This window comes from Anser cygnoides, chromosome 3 (genome assembly GCF_040182565.1).
Source record: "Anser cygnoides isolate HZ-2024a breed goose chromosome 3, Taihu_goose_T2T_genome, whole genome shotgun sequence".
Lineage (NCBI taxonomy): Eukaryota > Metazoa > Chordata > Aves > Anseriformes > Anatidae > Anser > Anser cygnoides.
In genome coordinates, this window is record NC_089875.1 from 53,382,742 (window position 1) to 53,403,314 (window position 20,573).

The 20,573-nt window shown below is 42.6% G+C and overlaps 1 protein-coding gene across 1 annotated transcript in view; it reads left to right on the top strand.

The window, feature by feature from the left end:
* The window catches only part of PPP1R14C (protein phosphatase 1 regulatory inhibitor subunit 14C), a 52,439-nt gene extending 41,568 nt beyond the window's left edge, over positions 1-10,871 (top strand). The window contains 1 exon segment of the mRNA XM_048076937.2: positions 9,540-10,871. Within this exon segment, the coding sequence (XP_047932894.2) occupies positions 9,540-9,614 (75 nt within the window). The 3' untranslated portion in view covers positions 9,615-10,871.
* Positions 10,872-20,573: the final 9,702 nt, after the last annotated feature.

Consider the following 20,573-nt stretch of genomic DNA (forward strand, 5'->3'; position numbering starts at 1 on the left):
AATATAGGAATATCCATGGGGAGCTGATGACCTTGGGGCTTTATTTGCTGGGAATGTTTATGCCTTTCATTTGGCTGCAGTAGGAACAGGACTGAGCTCTGTGGTGGGACTGCTGTTTGTATAAGCTGAAGTACCAGTGTTGTCGTCTGTAATGTCCTGATTGACTTTACTGATGCTTAGAGCTGTTATGATACAAGAGAACTAAACACAATTTTTATCATATGGTCAATCCCCCCCCCCCAACCCTACTATGTTTGCATGAAATTTTAATTTGAGAATTAGACTGTGTGCCTTTCAATTTCAAGCCATGTAATTTTTCCTTTGGCACTAAGCTTGTTTATTCTGGAAACTGTTATGTAGATACACTCCTCAGCTAATTCTTTCTGTGAGTGGAAATAGTGGTGGGGCAACCTGAACTAGTGGGATTCAGTTAAAAGTACTCAGCTTTCAACTTGAATATTAACACGTATAGTGCCAACATAGCCTATTTCTCATCTAGTGATGCATGTTTACTGGGAAGAGTAAATATTTTTAAAAAAACTTGGGCTCATTAAAAAAAAAAAACAACAACAAACAAGTGCAATAACTAGAGTAATGAAGCAGATGACAAGGTCTGGACTGCTGGTTTGTTTCTCGTTTCAGTTTATTCCAGTCAGTGCACTCTGACCAACAGCCATTGTAAAGTATTTAATAGAGTGGATGGCGTAAAGCATCCCCCTAGTCAGTAACCTTTCAGGCTGGTGGTTTTTGAAACAAGGCTGCCATATAGCTTGGTTCCTGTTCCATGATAAGCAGTGCTGTAATGTCTGTAATTGTAGCCAGTTAAATGGCTGGGCTTTTAAGACAGTCAGACTGTCAGGAGGAACCACCGTCACAGTTACATAGACACTTCCCAGCCCACCAGATACTTTCTTTGGGGCCTTTTCATTTTTATTGATTCCCGTGGCAGACTGGGAAAGTTGTCCAGAATTGCTGTTCCAGTTGCTGGTAATAACTTTTTGACAGTGCAGGGAGTTGGCCCAGAAAGACTCGCCTGGAGACACTTGTATAACATGTTCTCTGCTGTTCCGTGGTTTCCTTACAGCAGGTAACGCACATCTCCCAATATCGAGATGCTATGCCAAAATATCAAATCTCCAGGTGTCTCACTATAGCAGTGCTACTCCACAGATGACCCCTGTCAGCCTCCTTCAGTTTTCCCCATAAAGCGCCTTAGAACCCTGGTTTGTCTTTGTAATACGGGTCTAAAGACTGATACTGCGTTTGGAGCCTGCTGTGGTTCTTGTCACAGGACAGGGAGAGAAAGTGGGGGTCGTGAGTGGGTGGGAGGAACAGTTTGCCAAGAGTTTAGCGGCCACTTGTGTACTCTCTTTTACAGCCCTCTGTTAGCTGAAGGTCGATGGAGAAGGCAGAGAATCAAATAATTACCTTCCTTCCTCATTTGCTGAACGTGTAATGTATTTCTCAGCTCTGAAGTTTGACACAATACAAGGACAAAATTCAGAGTTCTTGCAGGGATACATGACAGATGCTAGTGAGTTTTCCGCTGGAAAGCTTGCTTACAAAACCGCAGTAAGTATTTGTGCAGTGCAGGTAAATTAAGTTATATGGCAGATCACATGAAACAACGTCCTGAACACATATGCTGGTGCAACGCTGCTCTCAGGGCACTGGGATAAGGTGAGATTTTAATGCTGCATTTTTGACTTGTCTCTTTAGTCCTCTGCTGGTGGAATGGAGGCAGCTCCTTTACCTGGCAAAATACCCATCTTCCTTGACAATCTTCCTGAGACAGCCAAGTTGAGAGAAGTACTTAATCCAGTCTACTGTGGGGATAGTTGGGTGTTGTTGCCTGGGACTGTTTTCACAACAGCAGCTTTTCTTCTTTATCAGTAGCATGAGAAGCCCAATAATACCACATCACTGCTAATTTAGGCCATTTAAAAATAAGTGATATTTCACCTGCCAACTGTGGACTAAGAAAAACCTGTAAGCTGGCTTAAATTTGGTTTATGAAGATCCACACTCTTCTAGAAAATCTGCAATCCTTTCCTATTTGCGGTCCATTGAGAACTATTGAGGTAATTAATTTATGGAGAAAAGATGTAAGCTGATGGAATTTGTCCTTACCAATCAAATATAATCCATCAAGTGCACCAGCAGTTTTAGCATCAAGAAAGGTACAGTTTGAGAAAGGCTGTAATCCCTAACTGGAGAAAAAATATGTAGTATGATGTCTCCGCTATTGAGAACATAAGGAAAACTAGTACAGGCAGAAAACTCAATAACTTGGAGCTCTTATGTTGCCTGTAATAAATAAACAAATAATATCTTAAGTCAGTTTTACTTAGTTTCTTCCACTTAGACTAAAGGTTAAAGAACAACTGGGGAGTTTATGCATGTATTCTGGATGGTTAGTTATCTGAAGAAACAGAATTATCGAGGTCACTTGAAAGGTGGCAGGAATTTTGAATCTGTTCTCAGCCTTTGTAGTAAATCGGCCAAAGGTAATAGCGGACAGTAACTTAGGAGGAACTGCTGTGAAACCTTCTAAAGGAAGCATCTGAGTGGGGTTTAGCTGCATACTGGGGTTAAACCACAACAAGGAACTATAGCTAGGCTGTTGAATGTGCTCGAACATTATAAAAGCTTTCCTAAGGAAGCAGTTACTGCTGTTGTTTTAATCTGTATGGAAATATTCTTAATCTGGGAACCTTCCTGTAAAGCGTGGCTTAATCTCAACCAAGGCAAAAAATGTTAATTAGGAAAGTGCACATAGTATGATTTTTTGTGTACTATTAAGCTTACATTAATGATCCTTATATCAAAAATTTGGTCTGCTAATCAAGATTGATGTCCATTGTAACTGATGTGTCATTCAGTGATAAGCATTAGCTGTGGAAAGTGTGCCAGACGCTAAAAACAATGTCTGGGCATAATTTTCCAACTTGGCTGTTTCTACAAACATAACAATAAATAAAAAGAACAAAACCAAAGGAACATTAAAACCACAACAGTGTCTAAGAGATGCACTTAGTAACTATCAAACTCTGAAGTATGTATTTTTATTGGTGTTAGTCAGTGCAGTATGTGACTCGTATTTATACTTGACATTTTTTACTTGAGCCAAAATCTCCTTGCTCCATGTAGGTAAGTTGCACTTGCCGAAGTGAAGTATTCAACTTCTCTTCTGAGAAGCCCAACCCAAGGTTTAGCTTTGGGTCCCCAGTATGGACAGTGCTTTGCCATATGACAATGATCTTCCCATCATGCAAAATTAAACAGTGCTAGAGTATTCATCAAACAGTTTATGCTTCTCCGCTTCCCCTTCTCCCTTCTGGTACTATCATACCTACTTCAAAAGTGGTACAAGTCACGTAGTCTTGATGTAAGCCATGGCTTGTTATGAGAAGGTAGCAGTTCATTTCTGGGACTGCATAAACGTAAAGGGTATGCTATGGGCAAAATCAGCATCATAAACAAATCTTGCACCTGAACTTTTGTGGTTGAAAAGTGTTGTCCATGCAGCCAGGGCAGCTAGTGCTTCTCTGTGCCACGCACTGCCTGTGCGAAATCCCACCCAGACCTTTCTCAGGTGGCTCCCTCAGTTCTGTGTGGTGGAGAGACTCAACAGAGGTCACAGGGAATTCTGAATCTCATGTTAGTGGTGAACATAACAAGGGAACTGTGAAGGGAACTGGCTAAAGAGCAAGACCACCTGTTTAGACTGGACTTTGGAGAACATCCGAAGTGTTTGTGGCTTGATGTGAGTTAAAGCATCTGCTGGTGGGATTGCCAAAGTGATGACAGGAGAAATAAGGAGACTCACAAACTGCTGTGAGAGAGAAATGGAATGAGTACAGACTCAAAGCTGTGGTTGAGCTACATGATGCTTGCAGAAATGTTTGAGGAGAACGCAATAAATGAAGTTTGGTGTTTCTTTGTTTCTTTCTTTTCTCATAGGAATATACAAGCTTTGGGCGAATGGGCTAAGATCTCTTCCACTGAGGCAGGCAGGATTAAATCTATCCAGACCATCTCGTTAGTATAATTCTTTGCTCAGTGCAAAGAGGAGAAAAAGGAGATGAAGTAGCATCATAAAAGAAAGTTCTTTTGCTGGGAACTTTTAATTAATAGAATTTTCAACGTTATTTCCAAAAAAAACCCTGTGTTAAATTGCTGTATATTTTCTCAAAAATCTGGACAGAGATTTAAGCAATACACTACGCAGGGTTACTTCAGTGTCTGGACTATTTCAGCAGCTTTTAACACTTAATTTTGAGAAAGGTAGAGAGGCGTTTGCTTAACTATATGTTTCCCCAAGCTTAGTTTCTAGTTGGAGCAAATGACAGGCTTGTGATGCAGCTTTTTAGAGTGGTCCAAGCACTGTGGTTTTTAAAACTATTTTGGGTATGTCTTCAAATAATGTTTGTATTTAGTATACAGAGATGAATAGAAAGCTCAACCCTTTTGAAATGGTACTTCTAAACTTTTGAAAGATCATCTATTTTTTGGTCCTGATATGTTATTTAAATAATCACAAGGCAGCAGTACGTGGGATGCCTATTCTAAGTAATAGAAAATGAAGAAGTGTCCTAAAGCCTCTGTGCAGTGTACTGCCTTACATCCTGGGGAGCCTAGAAGCTCATTCGTGGCAGCTCAGCTGATGGATGGTAATTATTAAGTAACAGTATTACATGTCCATATTACTTGAATCCAAATTGGGCATTTTGTAAAGAAAAAAGTTAAGAAACATGCATATTTAAAACAATGCAGGCAAGCACTTCTAGAAAAACATATTTTCTTGTTTATCCATTTGACCACTTTGAATTCAGTGAACTAACACTGTTTATATGCCTGCTGCTGAGATCTGCCCTATATTGTACTACAGTGTTGGAGAGAATGAAATTTGCATGTTTTCATTTCAGCAAGCGCTCATGAACACATCTCAGAAGTACCCATAGCGATATTTTAAGAATGGAGGGGCAAATGGTGATTTGACAACAAGTTGTGCTTGCATACCTGCTGCCGAACTGGAGAATAACTGGACTGCGTGTCCTGACCACAGCTAAGCTTTGTCCTATATAGTCAATTCCTTGTACAGGGCTCATCAAGAAACTCGGCTGCTGTGGATTGTCCTCTGGGCACTGATGGTGCTGGCGGGGCTGGCTGGTAGGATTGTTCAGTGAGGCCACAGAGATGCTGCACCAGTTCTCGCTCACAGAAGACAGCTTCTGGCCCCGTTTCAAGGTTTGAGCGTGTGGGGAAGGGAAGGTGTTTGGAAGTAGGGTTCCTTCTTCCTTTTGTTTTTACTCCCCCTTTCATTTGTCATTTTTGAGTTTCTTCCCCAAGCTGTTATGTAGAGTGCTCTCCAGGATGACAACTTTTTACAAGCCACTGATCAGGCTTTCTCCAGGAAATAGCCTCAGGCAAACAGTCAAAGAAATCTTGATTTTTGACTTGACTGCAGGGAAGTAAAGCTGTGGAGCAAAGCTGGTTGAGGATTCATTTCATGCTCTGGCGAAGCAGGAGCACGAGACACCCTTCATTTTAGTTTAAGAACTAGTCCTATTACATGTGTTCTGTTTGTGGGAGAGAAATCTGGAGAGACAAAGTCTAATTAGTCTCCAGAATTAATTGGAAGGCTTGAATAGTAAGCCTCAAATTCATCGTCTGTCAAATGACCTCATTAAAACAATGACTCACACCTCCAAAGCAGAGAGGTGAAGTGATTTCCTCCCCTTTGCAAACAAAGGTGAAATGATAATTCAGCCTTCTTTATTTTTTGTTCTGCATTAGATGAATGCTTTGGCTGAACTGGATGCCTTAGATTCTAGGAAAAGCGTTAGACAAGGGAGAAGACAACTGCCTAAGGCTGAATATAAATGAGTTCAAATGAAGCATAGATTTAGTCTCTGCTTATCTCTTGAATTTGCCTTTAGTATTAGAAAGATGCGTCTTCTAGAAACAGTTTTGTGTTGCAAATTAGCAGGGCTCTCAATACTTATAACAAAACTGTATTCAAAGGTGATCTCCTTGCAGAAAACCTGTAAAAAGAATTTAAACTAGGTTTATGTGCATTTTTCTTTTTTTTCCGTTAACCAAGGCCCAAACTGTTGGCACTGGATTTTTCTTCTATTAAAAGTACAGATGTGCCCTGTGTATTTCTGGCTGTAGCCCTCAAAGGAATAGTTTGTGAGTTCTTGAGTCCTTAACTGAGTTATTTTTAAGTGTTTTCCAACTATGAGAATCAAGTAAGTATTAATAAGTAGATAATCCAACCTGCGTTACAGAACTACTTTTAGCTTAGATTGGTGCATGATTAGCTTTCAAACGCATGATGCTAAACTTCAGCACAAATCCTAGAGGGGATTTCAAGAAAATGCTCTGTATAAAATGAGGTTTGTGTATGAGGTTGAGATAGATGTGGATATTAAGCCTTCTATTAAGCTTCAACCCAAATGTCCACAAGGAATAAAACTGCAATTTTGAGTGATGTTTAAAGAAAATAAATGGGTATTACTGTGTGTCATAAAGCTGACTCAGTTAGCTATAAAGTGAAGGCTTATTAAAATGTTGTGAAGCCTTCTTTTCTGCCTCCAAGAGGGAAAATGTGCATCTTTTCCAGAATGCTGCTCTTCCTTAATGGAGAGCCGCAAAACAAGAAAGGCACAAGCACCAGAGCACAAACGTATGAAAAAACACAGGCTCAGTGCAAGCATCAGATGCAAAATGATACTTAAAGCAAATCAGAAACATACTGAGCCAGTGCTCTGGTTTGCACACCTGTGGGATGTGCTCAGCAGCGCTGCTGCACTGTGTGAAATGTCTGCCACATACAGCTTGCAGGGTTTTACTGTTCGGTACTGCAATCCCTTATTTCAAGAAAATTAGTTCCTGAAGGGTAAAGCATTTGTAATTATTATATATACTTCTTCAAGTGAATACGGCTGCCTTTCCTTTCCAGAAGAAAACAGCCTCACTTACTGCAGATCTTATTTTAGGGGATTACCCCCACGCAGCTTGGTTTATTTTGATGCACTGAGGAGTTTCTTGGTGCCCTTAAGATTGAAAACATCAAGCAAATAGATTATTTTGCAAAAGAAGGTGTTTGTAGTGCTACCACAACAAGGGGAGGAACTCTCCTCCTTTGCTGTAGTGTTGTGTTGAAAAGCAACTGAACCCTGGCTGCATTTCATACCCAAGGGAAACTTGCTCCAAATTCTTCTGAGTTATGGCAGAAAATGGACGAAGGAATGGAAAGGGCCCTTTCAGAGAGGTGTACCCTGCACAGCTGCAGCCAGAATAATGCCTGGAGATTTCCCTGTCAACTCTGCAGATGCCCCGTCCTTCCTTCCTACTTACGTGAAGCGCTTGGACAGTTGCTTGTTGCAGTATCTTGTTGCTGCCTTGATGGTAGGTGAGAGCGGTGTAGAATACTGGTAGCTTTAACAGAAGGCTGATCAAGTCATCCAAAGGGAAGAACAGAACTTCAGCACTTTCTTTTCTGAAGCTGTCTTAATCTGATGCTTTGGGATGAGAGTTTAACTTTTTGTTGAAGGAGCTGTTGAAAGGCAATACTAAGTGCTTTAATCCCAAGTAAAAATCTTTTAAGATCAATTTAGAAAGTTTATAATGATTTCACTGCAGCGTTTCATTTAATACAATAGTAAAAAAAAAATCCTAAAGCGTATTTAATAGAATCACAGAATGGTTTGGGTTGGAAGGGACCTTAAAGATCACCCAGTTCTACCCCCCTGCCATGGGCAGGGACACCTCCCACCAGCCCAGGTTGCCCAGAGCCCCATCCAGCCTGGCCTTGAGCACTTCCAGGGATGGGGCATCCACAGCTGCTCTGGGCAACCTGAGCCAGTGCCTCACCACCCTGTGAGTCAAGATTTTTTTCCTTCAAACAGCACCATACCACATTAGTTTTGCTTTGTCTAACAGGCCTTTACAGTGCTGAAAGGATCAACGCATAGTGCAATGGAGGCCGTGGATTTTTAGGGTAAAACTGCCCATTTTCTGACCTCAGAATGGTTAAGTGCTGTTCTCTGACAATTTCCGAGTGGTTATTGTTGCAGTGGCCTGTGCATATCTGGAAAAATACAGCTTCTAGGGGATGGGGAGGGAGGATTTTGGATCTTAACAAATAAGCAATGTATGGGATATGCAAGGTTCTTGATGAGCTTTTGTAGCCCACATTAGCCCACATTAGCTCCTATTATATAGGAGTGTGGTGCTGTTACTTGAAGCCACAGCTAGCGTGGGTACTTAAACCATGGTACAGCAGCGCGTGCAGTGCAGTATAGATGTGCACGCGTGGTCAGGAAAGGAAGTTGCTCTGTTGGGGCAACACCTGCCAGGTTTGTGGCTTCACCAGAAAAAAAACTGACCACTGTCAAGTGAAAATACACATTTACAGAGACTTTCCTTACGCACACTGTAGCACCTGTATAATATGTGTTTCAATGTTACTTTTTTTATTTGGAAAGGTGCTGTATTGTCATGTAGGTGGTGACCTTGCTCACTGGAATTTTTAGCCTCGAGCATTCAGCTAGGAAGTCATGCTTTTTGTCCTTGCACATTGACCTGACTAAATCCATAATTACATTCCCAGTTTAAAGCTCAAAGATTTCTAGATAAGAACCTTTTTGTAGGTGCATATGTAGTGCTATGGGTAAACATCATTCTCCCAGAGTGACAGTAAGGGAGTGATTTAGCTTTTAGTGCATCTGCAATTATTATATGAAATTGTATGCCAGAAGAATTTCAGATAATGGTGCAATTCTTTAAGCTCCTGTTCTCTCACAATTTAAAAGGAGGAAATCCACTGAAGCTGGGGAAGATGTCACTGTGAAAAGCGTCCTGGTCCATTAATGTCTTTTGTTTCAGATTAGTGTCATTTGCTGAGCTCCACAACCAGTTTCACCCAGAATAAGCCAGCGGTGCTACCTCTGGCTCCTTGGTCGTGCTTTCCCTCAGACTGGCACGAGTGGTGGTGTGGGGCTGAGCTGTGAGCCCAGTCAGAGAGCTGAGCCAGCCTGGAAAGTAGCAGGGCAACAGGAAAACAGCTGACTTTGTAGCCAGACTAGCTCTCTGTTCCAGCTGAACATGCAGCCAACCAAAATGCTAGTGCCAGCATGGAAAATGGTGAGACAAACACCTCTTTTGGCAGGAGTGCTAATTTCTGTGCACGCTGAAACTGTGAAGTTCTCCTTTGACTATTTGCACTGTATTCAGTCGTAGATTTTACTTGATTCAGCAGCTGGTAGAAGGCCCTGTGTAGTAAAAGGCTGGAAGATGACTAGCAACTAAGGCAGAACACTCATGCAGAGGAAAAAACAGTTATTCACTCCACCAATATGTGACAAGTGTATGCACATAAGATTCCTACAGATCAGGCTATAGAAATTCCAGCTTAGCAGTAAAAGCTTAAATAGAAATGTAACTTGCTTTGATTTTTTTTTTCTAATTCAAAATCATGGTGTTATGGGATCTTAAAAATTACTCATCTTTTCTAATCTTTTTTTTCCTAGGAATTTATCAAAGAGCTGCTAACTCGGATAAGAGGAATGAGGAAACTCAGTCCCCCTCAAAAGAAGAGTATATAAATAACTCGAAGTAGTAGCACTCTGTAAAAGACATGGCAAGGGAAATGGGACTTTGAATACAAGACCTTTATTAAAATAGTTGTCTTTCTCCACAACCTTTTTGATTTCATTCAGTTTTGACTCAAGGAATTTCTTTTGTGTGTTTTAAGGGTTCTTTTTTAAATGTCGATTATTTTTTTTATCAAGAATATCAACGTTTTGGATGCTGCTCAACTTTCACTTGAGGATTACTGAAGCAAGAGAAGAATCCAAGAGTTAGTGATGGGGGGCAGCAAGCCTACTTGGTGAACCAGAAGATCTTGTAAATTTACAGAGCTAGGAGACTTCTCCTTGCAACTAGCTGGATAACGTTTTTTAAGTTGGTTGTACATTTAACTCATGGATGTCAAGTTTCTTGTGCTTGTCTGTACATAAATTATAAAGTGGGTTGTGAATACTGTTTCACATGGATGGAAGGAAAAGTTTGTTACAGTAAATTATTTAAATGGTGGTTATTGCAAATTTGCTACCAGAAGGTACCAATTTAGATTACTAAAATGAGTGCTGCCATTTTTCTAAGTACCCTTAAAGCAACCCAGTGAAGAATTTCATCATATCTCTGTATTTAGACTGCAGCATATGAGAATTGGGAATTTTAAGGGCTTAATTTGTAGACTTAAAGTTATTTTAACTTTGATGCTTTGCCAGGTCATTTCCTCCCCACCTCATGGTGTCTTGGAACTGTGCTAACCTATACTGAAAAGGGGCCTGCAGTGATATCTAGAGAAATGTCCATCACCATTCAAAAGGTGCTTCACAGTGGAGGAAAAGGCAGTGCTACCACCAAAATGACTTAGAAGCACTGTCTTGCATTAAGTGACGTGGTCTTTAACCAAGTGAAGATTCCTCTCCACTTCAAGTAGGCAAAGAATATTACAGTCTATGTTTATGGCTCTGCCCTGAGAAGCAGGGAGACTATAATTTGGGTTCTCATACTTGTAAAAGCAAGAATAGAAGAGAGATCCCTGCTCCCTCCTCGAAAATGTCCTAACTAAAATGTTGAATAAGCTACCATATGCTGGTAGGTGACACTAGTCAGGCATTTTATATCAAGGGTGCTCTGAACATATTTTATTTTTCAAAAGAAGTACATGTTTGTGAATTTTATGTATACTGGCAAGCTTTTTTAATGTATTTAATTTTGTAATGTTTACCGATGATTTTATTTACCAGATATTTACTCAAATAAATGGAACAACTTGTGACTTGTTACACGTACACTTTACACGACTACTGTTGCTGAGTAGGTTGGTAAGTGGACTTGCTTACCAGAAGGAGAAGCCTATGAGGTGGTAAGTACTTGGGAATCCAGCTGCATAGACCCTAACTGGCTTTTAAAGGTACAACAAAAGCCCTTGCCCAGTATCACGCAGCCAAATTCCTGTAACCTGGTGGACAGCTTCACCTTTGAAAGTCTTCTACAGTTGAGGCCTGCTTTCTCTGGAAATGCTCAGATAAATACCGCTGCTTCTTTCTTTCCTTCCCCCAGAGATCAGACTTGGGGAGGGCTTACCACTGGGCGACTCAGTTCTCTACTGAAGGTCTGGCAGCGGGGTGTCTTTCAGCAAGAGGCCCTCTACTTTTTTTTTTCCCTCTGCACCTCAAGAATTTTCAGCAGCCGTGAGAAAAGACTTGGTTGTTTTGCCTTGCAGCATGTTAAGTTTAGATCTTGTGCCTAGCTGAGGCTGCAGTTCTGCTCTGGTTTCCAATGGAGACTTACAGCAAACTTCTTTATTTTTATTTTTAAATCGGTATGTGAAGGGAGACTGGTGCTCCAGGAAAATGGGCGGGGGGGACAGCTTGTGATTTTTCTTCTGTTTTTATGTCGATATCTCCCACTATTGCTGTCAGCATTATCAGTGAGCTGTCTTCAGAAAGAGGGCCCTGCGAGTGACCTCTCTTATCACAAGGAGATTGTCTCTCCTTGGTCTGTGCTCCTAGCAGAGGATCTGGTGTAGCTAGATCGAAATGACCAAGCTTGGATCATGTTGATCCCTTTGAAGGAGGGAGATGTACTTGAAAAGCTTCCTCAATTCCTGGGGTAATGGGCCTTTTGTTAGATTTTTCACTTAACTCTTGAGGCAAAAATCGCTGGTGTTAGCAAAAACCTGGTGTTTGGCTAGGCAAGGGCTTTCACCAGCCCTTTTCTAGGTAATGTATTGGTTCATATACCAGTGAGAACCTTTTTGCAAGCACCAAGTCTATTATGTCCAAAAATGGATAAAAATCTTTTGATTTGAGATTTGTTAGTGAAGTCCAGAGCTTTGAGCTGCAGTCTGAAATGCAGTCTGCTCATGGGTACCTTTCCCTGACTCTTAAGCCTAAGTACATACATGCCTCAGCTGAGGCAACTGTTAGCATGCAAGATGCCTTTTCAACTTCCGAGGTGGTTACAGCTGCCTACATTTTGCAGCTGGTATTTAGAAACAACCCCGGGTCTGAAGAGAAAGCTTCGAGTCATTTCCACGTTCACAGATGCATTTTATGACTTCACTTACTACTTCAAATATATGCTTTTTTTTTTTCTTCCTTTATAATAGTGGTGTGCAAAATCAGAAATGTAAGGTGATGGCATCTGTGCTGGTTATCTCTTTTTTCCTTGAGCAAAATGCTGCTCCACAAATATTTTTCCCTCATGTTACTCAGCTAAAAAATGCCTAACTGCGTGCATCACCCATTTGCATCTTTTGTCTTACTTTTCTTGCACTGAAGTAGTTGTGGAAAACGGCAGTCTGCGCCTTTTGGAGGCAAGCAGAAGTAGTTGGTACAAGTAGTAGACTTGTAAACAGTGAACATTGGGACAGTCCCTACTGCTTTCTGTTGTCATGTGTGGAAGGGACAGTCACTTCTGTGAAGGGCTTCCTTCCCTCCAGCTCTGCCTGTGTCGCTATCTTACAAGTGTCAGCAAAAATGAATTCTAAATAGCTGTTTGCAGCTGGCATGATTTTCCCCGATACACGGTCTCATTCTCGCTGCTTTTTACTTAAAGGAGATGCTCTTGGCCTGGGTGTCTGTGTGGGGAGAACCAAGCCATTCACTGAAGATTTCTTTGTGCTCCATGTCTTTATACTGTGTGGGTGTTCTTGGCTCCGGGCAATATTCAAGGGGCATATCAATAGCACACTGTTGCTGAAACAACTTGAGATTAAATCTTACAGCCCAGGCTCCTTGGCTGGTCAGCTTTAGAAGGGCCAAGCCTGCAGTGAGCACTTCCTCTGGGCTTTTAAAGTGGCTCATGAAAGGAACTGAAGTGCCCTGTAGTAATAAATATGTAGCGACGCTGAGTTTTTTGTGTTGGCATTGAAGTGCCTCTCCAGTATACAAGACTGCCAGTGAGAGCACGTGTTTCGGGGGTCTGCTTCGTGGCAGAATTAGCCTTTGCATGTTTTACAGCAGGAGCCGACTGTGTGATGTCTTCCATGGTTGCTCTTCCAGTTGGCTTAGAAAGAGGAGGAAAGTGCCCGTAATTGTGTTCAGTGCTCCCCGTGAGGCTGCAGTGACAGGACAGTGTATTCCTGTGGGATACAAGAAAGAAGATGAGCCATTCTTCTGCCAGCCTTGTTTTTTGCCCCTTCTCCCCAGTTATTCCTGCGGTGGGTTTTACTCCTACGGTTGCCGTTTGTGTAGGGGGTGTCTGGGGAACGCATGGGAGGGAAAGGACCTTGAATTTCTCTATTCTTCGAGAAAATGACCAGGAAAGATAGGAGTGAAACATCTGCTCCTCTTGTGCACTTTGAACTTTGACGCTGTGAGCCTCGGAAAGGCCTTTGGCAGCTTACCCTGGTAGCGTGTGTGAAAATGGAGCTACTCGGCAATCTACTTCTAAGGTGGTTTGGCTGTATTAAGACAGCCTTAATGCAATCATGCAGCTCTAGGGAAAAAAAATCCCGTGGGCCACCCCAACAGAGTGCTTGTCGCTTGGGAACTGGACGAAGGTACAGGTCTCGTTCTGTACGAAGAGTTGAACTTGGACTCCTGGTGAAGAGCTGCGACACAAGGATACATTGATTCTTGGCTGCTTAAGGTTTGCCATTGCCAGCATCCTCCCCAGACGCTAAACAGGTACTGAATTACTGCGTGCAATGATTTTTAAAGGATGTTGAGATTTTGAGAGGGAGAAAGGAGTTCAAGTACTAGGAAATCTAGAAAATAAAATCACTAAGGAAATTGCCCTGTTATATCTTTAGCTATTAAGAGGACTGAGAAGAGTCTTGTGCTGTTGCATATACTTCTGTATAGAGAGAAAATGAGAAATGTGTTTTCATTTATTGGAGAAAAGTATGAGGAGAAGGAATGCCTGGAAGATAAAGAAGAGGAGCTTGAGGTAAGGAAGGAGATGGCACACCTTGGTGGTGAGCGTGAGGAGCCCTCTGAGCCCACTACTGAGGGGATAAATGAGACCACCACTTATTAGTAGCCTCAGATCGAAATTGGATGCTTTTCTAGGTAAGTTCTTATTCAGTTCAGTCAGGATGATCAAAGACCTTAAAACTCTAAACATCTGCTTCAAATATTTTTTTTTGGAATTGTACAAAGCAGAGGAAATGAGACAAATTGATTCGTATATTTGTGTATTAGGCTTACACAGTGGCCAAATCAGATTACTAGTATCAATTATATATATAATACACAGGTCCGCGGCTTTTTACTTGACTTCCATGTTACTTCTTCCTTTTTCTTTATGGTAAGAAAATAGCAGGTATGAGTGTAATTAATGCTGCTATCAAAAGCTAGAGAGAAATTGAAGTGAAGAAGAGAAAATGTGCTTGGAAAGCACGTAGTGCTGCAGAATTTGTTCTTGTCACTCACTGGAGGACTCTGCCATCAGTGTAAATGCAGAGTGTTTCTGAAGTTTTGAAATTGCTCTTTATAATTTATTTAGTGATGGTGGGATTTTTTTTTTTTTCAGCTTTATTTTTGTGGTAGAAATAATGACCAAGTTCTCTGAGCTATTATCTTATACTACTTATAGACTTTTCTGGTTTTCCAACAAAAGTTGACATTAGCTATTTAAAACTGAAGAAATCAAGCTATTTGGAAAGTTAGTTTTAAAAATATATCTAAGAATGGAAGTAATTTTGGAGGTGCAGACAACATATTTTGTTTGGTAGTACCTGGACAGCTCTCTGTGGGCAGGGAGTGATGGTGTGCTGCCTCATGACTGTGGCGGACCCCACAACTTGTTTGAGTTGGGCTCAGCCTGTGCTAGAGTGGGCCCTCAAAGCAGTTTCTCACCTCGTTCTTGCAACTAATGATCTTCAGCGAACTGCATGTCTTCTGTGTCTCTCCAGTCTTAATTCCAAGCTTACCAAAACAGTAGTTTTAGCGTTCGTTGCCTCCAGTACTGTCACGATGCACTTCTTTATAGGCTGCATTAATATTCCTCATTCCTTCAAGTTCAGTACCTTGATTATTTCTCTTAAGGACCTTTTACTGTGCGGTGGAAATGGGAAATGTGTCGCCTGATGCTATTTCTGCCACAGAGGCTCTGCTGCCAATACCAAATCAGTCTGAAAGACTAGAAAGGCTGCTGCAAATTCAAGTGTCTTATGAAATATGGCCTCATACTGATGAGACATATTCACTTGCTCCTTTTTTTCTTTACTTCACTTTCCCAAGTAAGTCTTCAATGTGTAAGTGCAACTAAGCCACATGCAGTAAGGAGAGAACGAAGCTCCTGGAACTGATTGCATGATTTCTCATACATTCTGGGGAGAGAGAAGATAAATGTGGCCGTTGTTTTTTTTTTCATCCCCCGATATCTGAAAAACACTCCAGCAGCAGTTGCAAAAGGCCACAGAAATGGTCTTGTTTGGAAACCTGAGGGTGTAGGACAACTGAAAACAAACAAACCACCAAGAAATAACGGGTGGCAGGTGCACGAACTTGCCAAGTGCAGACCTTCTTTGTGTCCTTCAGAAAAAAGCCATCCGTGTCTCCTGAGCTCGGCACCCGTGAAGATGAATGTCCTCCCACCAGGCTCCACTGAGCTTTGTGCGGGGCCCAGGTAGCAGACCAGTGGAGAGGTGAGTACCAGTGCTCCAGGAGTAATGCAGATATAAGCACGTTTGTGTAATCACGTACCAGCTAACCTGCTCAACCCTGAATGCAGTGCCTGGGCTGCTAATAAGCCAGCGTGTCAGGCAGGTCGTTGGTAGGATGCATCACCCTTTGCCATCCTGCAGTGGCTGTGATGCGTGAAGTCTTTGCTCTTGCTGCTAGTGAGGAATATTGCAGCTTTCCAGCCTTGATATTAGAAAAAAATATGCTCTTCATTTGAAAGGGACACGAGTTTGTTGCCAATCCACACTTAAACAACTTGGATCCTCCAACATAAGTACCCAAAAACGAAGTATCTTGAATACAGGTATAATTGTACATATGCTATTGCCAACTGACAGCTTCTGTTTTTGATAGAAAATGAAGTTGTTCAATGGTTCTTTTGTCTGGACCTGTTTAATTCTTGCCTCCTACACTCCAGCTGTCCTTTTAATACAGCTTTCCCAGTCATCAGAGAGGCTTTAACATATTTCTTTTGAGATTTTTTTCTGGTCCTGGTTTAGATCTAAAACAAGCACCAGATGATCCTAAGTTGGAAAAAGGCTGCCTGAGCTATAACTTGTTGCTAAGATTCCTCTATTTATACTTGTCCAAGGTGTTTCTGTTCCCATATCAACAATGTACCTCAGTAGTGCATGTTGTATAATGGTAAATCCTTCGAATGTTAATGGTCTACCTCAGTGCCTGCTCTTTCGTCTTCCTATGTGTCTTGGTCAAGAGTTGCCACTTAGCATATTATATTGATTATTGCTTCATCTATGAAGCTGTACATTGAGCTCAGCACGTAATCAGTCTGAGGCTGGCTTTTCTATCCCTGGCACAAGGACAAAGTGTTTAAAAATATGTCAGCTCTTGAAAAATAAGCAAGTAGTTTTAATGCCAGGGTTGAGTGAAGTGATGATTGTTTAACATTTCACCTTCTGGTTACCTCTCAAATCTGAAAATCTGAATGCTTTCTGAAATTAGTATGACTTTTTCAGCCTGATCTTGTTAGCTGCTTCCTAATTCTCTTAGTACTTATTTCTTACAGCTTTTATTTATGGCTGCAGTTGGTTCTGATCTAAGAAGCGTTCCCCCTCCCTCAGAATTTCTCTGTGTTGCTCTCATCCCTTTTGCAACAGAAATTCACGTGTCAAAATTATACCACCCCTGCAGTACCAGCAAAGATAACTAGGGAGGGGTTCAAGAGAAGTTAAATACATCAGACTATCCCACAATATTTCTGACTCTTCTTTGCTAAGAAAGTTAGGTTATCATGCCCAGCCCCAGTCCTGAGTTTCACATCTTTTCTTTTGTGCAAAACCATCCATAAGAGGGTGGGAAGCACCTGAAAGGAAGTACTTAAAGCCCTGGGAGTTGGTTCAAAAATCTCAGACTGGGCTTGTGCATGAGGCTGTCTTTTAGAAAAAGAAATAAATTTATATATACTTAGAAGAGTGGGATCATCTATCCAACCACCTTTCCAGCCTTTCTATCCAACCACTGACTCTTGTTAATTAGAGATTGAGGAGCAGCTGTCAAATAGGCATCAGGGCTGGGAGCCCAGATCAAGTAGGAGATATGGCACAACAGTACGCTCCACTTCCACTTCTTCGAAAGTCTCTTCCATGTCTGAACTTTGCTCGTCTCAAATGCTCAAAAATCTGAGGTAAGTGATGCAGGCACTCTGAGGCTACCTACTCCTGGATCTTTCATAATGCATATTGGTTTGTGCGCTTGTTTCTTGAGATGGTTTCACAGGGGCCACTTGTGATTCTTTTCCTCTGCTGCTGATGGCCTGAAATTTCCCTTTAAATGAAGACTGAGACTTTCCTGTCTCCAGCAGTTTCAGGAACAGGAATCCTAGGAAGGATGTTGGGCTCATGATAAAAACATTAACGTCAGGAGCAATCGGGAAAACACATTAGGAGTTGCTGTGGTGCCCTTCTTGGTGTATCCCACATAGCCTGTGGAGGATCCCCCCGCACTGGTCAGGTTGTGCACAGAAACCCATAAGGTAGACAGGCCGGATAAAATGGAAATGTGCTGGCATCACTGGGGTTTCGAGTTGTAGTTTACCCTCTGTCTGGTTTAATGCAGGCTACTTGTTTATTTCATTCAGTAGATAGTAACCTTTCTTTAAATTCAGTTTAGAAATAGATGGCTTTTGTATTTCACTGCTGTGCTTTGTCGCACTCCATAGGGACCTTGGTGGACAAAATGGTTCTTGGGTGGGTGCTGGAAACAAGCAGCTCATTTTTTGTGTAAATAATTGAAGACAGAAGCAAGCTGGTTTAAACAATGTGTTTATATTGCAAGTGTGTCGCAGTGGAGCCTAGCTAACACCCCGACCAATTATACTTCCAAATTTTGCCCTTTGGGGACAGGAAAAGGCTGTCAAGTGCTGGACTGTCTGCAAATCATAGAAGCCTTTGAGTTCTTCTCATTGTTAAAAGGGTCACTTACTGTGAGCAAACAACTCATAAATCAATGGTAGTTGACACTCAAAGTTTGGCAGGAGGTTTCGGAGCTGTGTAACGGCATTTGGGAGATGGAGCCACAGCTCCCTGTGCCCCGCGTCTGTGGGCCAGGGGGAGCGAACTGAAATGGCAGCTCTTCATGACAGCCCTTTTCTGCAAGTGCCAGAGGAGGCGTGCAGATCAGATACCCACATGTCTTTCCCACATGTGTGCTTTTCCTTTTGGTCATGCAAAATCCTTCTCTCTCTTTCTGCTTTAAGGAATACCACAATTAGACCAGAAGGGATAACTGCAACTGTTTGTAATTTACCAAGGACTGCGGAGGGAAAAGACGGGCAGCCACTGCTTGCTTACTGTGCAGAGAGCTTCGGCTGTGGATTATCTTACACAAGAAGTGTGTGACTGCCACGGGGAGTTGTTCAAAACCAGCAACAGCTTATTCGGAGCCCCTTCTCAGGGTAGCACAGGGCATCAGAGCGGCTGCGAGGAAGGAGCAGGGCCACGGGGAAGGGGAGGTGGTCCCACCTGCCTTGTGTGCCTCGCGACTTGCAGCTGAGCTCGGTAAGTGCTTCATTCCTTTCCACGGAAGTGCACAGAAGTGAGCTCTTACATTCAAAGTAAATGCCACAATCATTTTTCCCTTACCTGTTGGCATTAATTAAATGGAAATGGGTTTTCTACTTCATCTATTGTTTTGATGCCCACTCGCCTGCCTCAGTCTGAATTTTTTTTTCCCCTCCAGCCTGTTGTGACCTCAGTGTCTCTCTCTCTGTCGTTTTGTTGTCTGACTGTTCTCTTCCACTTTGCAGATCTTGGAAAAATGTTTTCCCCCAAAGGGTGTAAGGCAGCACGTTGCGCTAACCAGCTGCCACGACAGAAACTGGCTGTGTCATCCCTCTTCTTGCCCTGTCCCCGCTTGGCTGATGGCAGTATGCTTTGCCTTTTATCCATCACTGCTTAGGGAAAGAGCCCTAGGGGTGAGCACAGCATGCCTGCCTGTTCCTCCTGGGGCTCAGGTAAAAAGCACAGAGCCTCGCACGCTCATGCAGGAGCTGCCTGAAGTGCTGCCAGTGAGTGCCACAGCCAAAAAATCCTGGACACGGGTGGTGCTGCCTGCCCAAGCACTTCTCGGAGGGACGTGTCACCGGTGCTCAGTCAACAGCAGTGTCAGAAGGCAAGGCGCAGCACTAACAGTGGATGCACTGAAAGGTTTGTGTGCTGCACAGCCTGCTGCCCTGAGGAAAACGAACACGCCCTCCTGCATCCAGTGTTAGGCCGCATTGTATAAACAGATTGTGGTGATTCTCTCCGGAGAAGGGAAGGAGAAGTCTTGAGCTCAACCCTCAGTGCCCTTCACAGCTTAGGTAGCAGGGCTTATCAGCACAGCACCTTCCTAAACACAATGCTGCAATTATCTAATGGAATATCAGTATGTTTCCTCCCCCATTCCCTTTTTTCTAGTTTCCTAAAGGAGCGGCGTCAGTCCTTTTAGCAGCTGCCATGTCAAAAGCATCCAGGAGGAGACTGCAGGAAGCTGGCAGTGCCTGGGAAAAATGAAGCAAAGCTGTGGGGAGCCTCCTGGCTGATTCAGTGGCTTTCTAACATCGTTCCCTACCAGCGCTGCCCACTCCCTCTGAGCTGGACCAGCCTCCTGGCAGCAAAGGCCCCGTCCGAGCTGCTCGCGTCCCAGGCAGAGTCAGCACGCTGACCTCTCCGGTTTGTGAGGATCAGTGCTTTCCCCGGCTCACTGTGTGCACCTGGCCTTGCTAGTGCCTCTCCAGCTCTCCTTCTCTTCTCCATCACTTCTCAGTTGTTGACTGACAGGTGTCATAGAGACTGGTAACAGTTTTAAAATGCCTTTGAAAAAATAATTGATGTGAACTGTGTGGCGTGAGATTGCTGGTGAGGAACGGCTGTGGCAGATGTAGCGAGTGGGAACCCTGCTGAGGGACCATTGTTGTTGTCTGGGTATAGTTCAAAGGTTTAAATAGGATTAAGATATTGACGATTAGTAACAGTAAAATAATCTTTATCTCTCCAGAACATTAGTGGTGCCACAGAGGAATACTGTATGGGTAAACACAAGCTTCCTGCAGTCTAAATAGTCCGGCGTGAAGCTCACCCAGCCTAGCTGAGGATTTTCTCATCACTAACGCTACACACCGCTTATTCTGCTGCACGCTTGCTAAGGCCAGAGGCTGGGACGCCCATAAATTAGCTACTGGTTTGAAGGGCCTCGATTGTTCTCGGTTCTTGCATGGACATTTTAAAAATACCTTTATTTAAAAAATAACATAACTCTCTTCACAACACTTCTCATCTGGAGCACTGTGAAGGTGAGGCTCCCAGACTCACTGCCCATTGGTACTGATAATGTGGATGAACAGTGGGCACCTGGTTA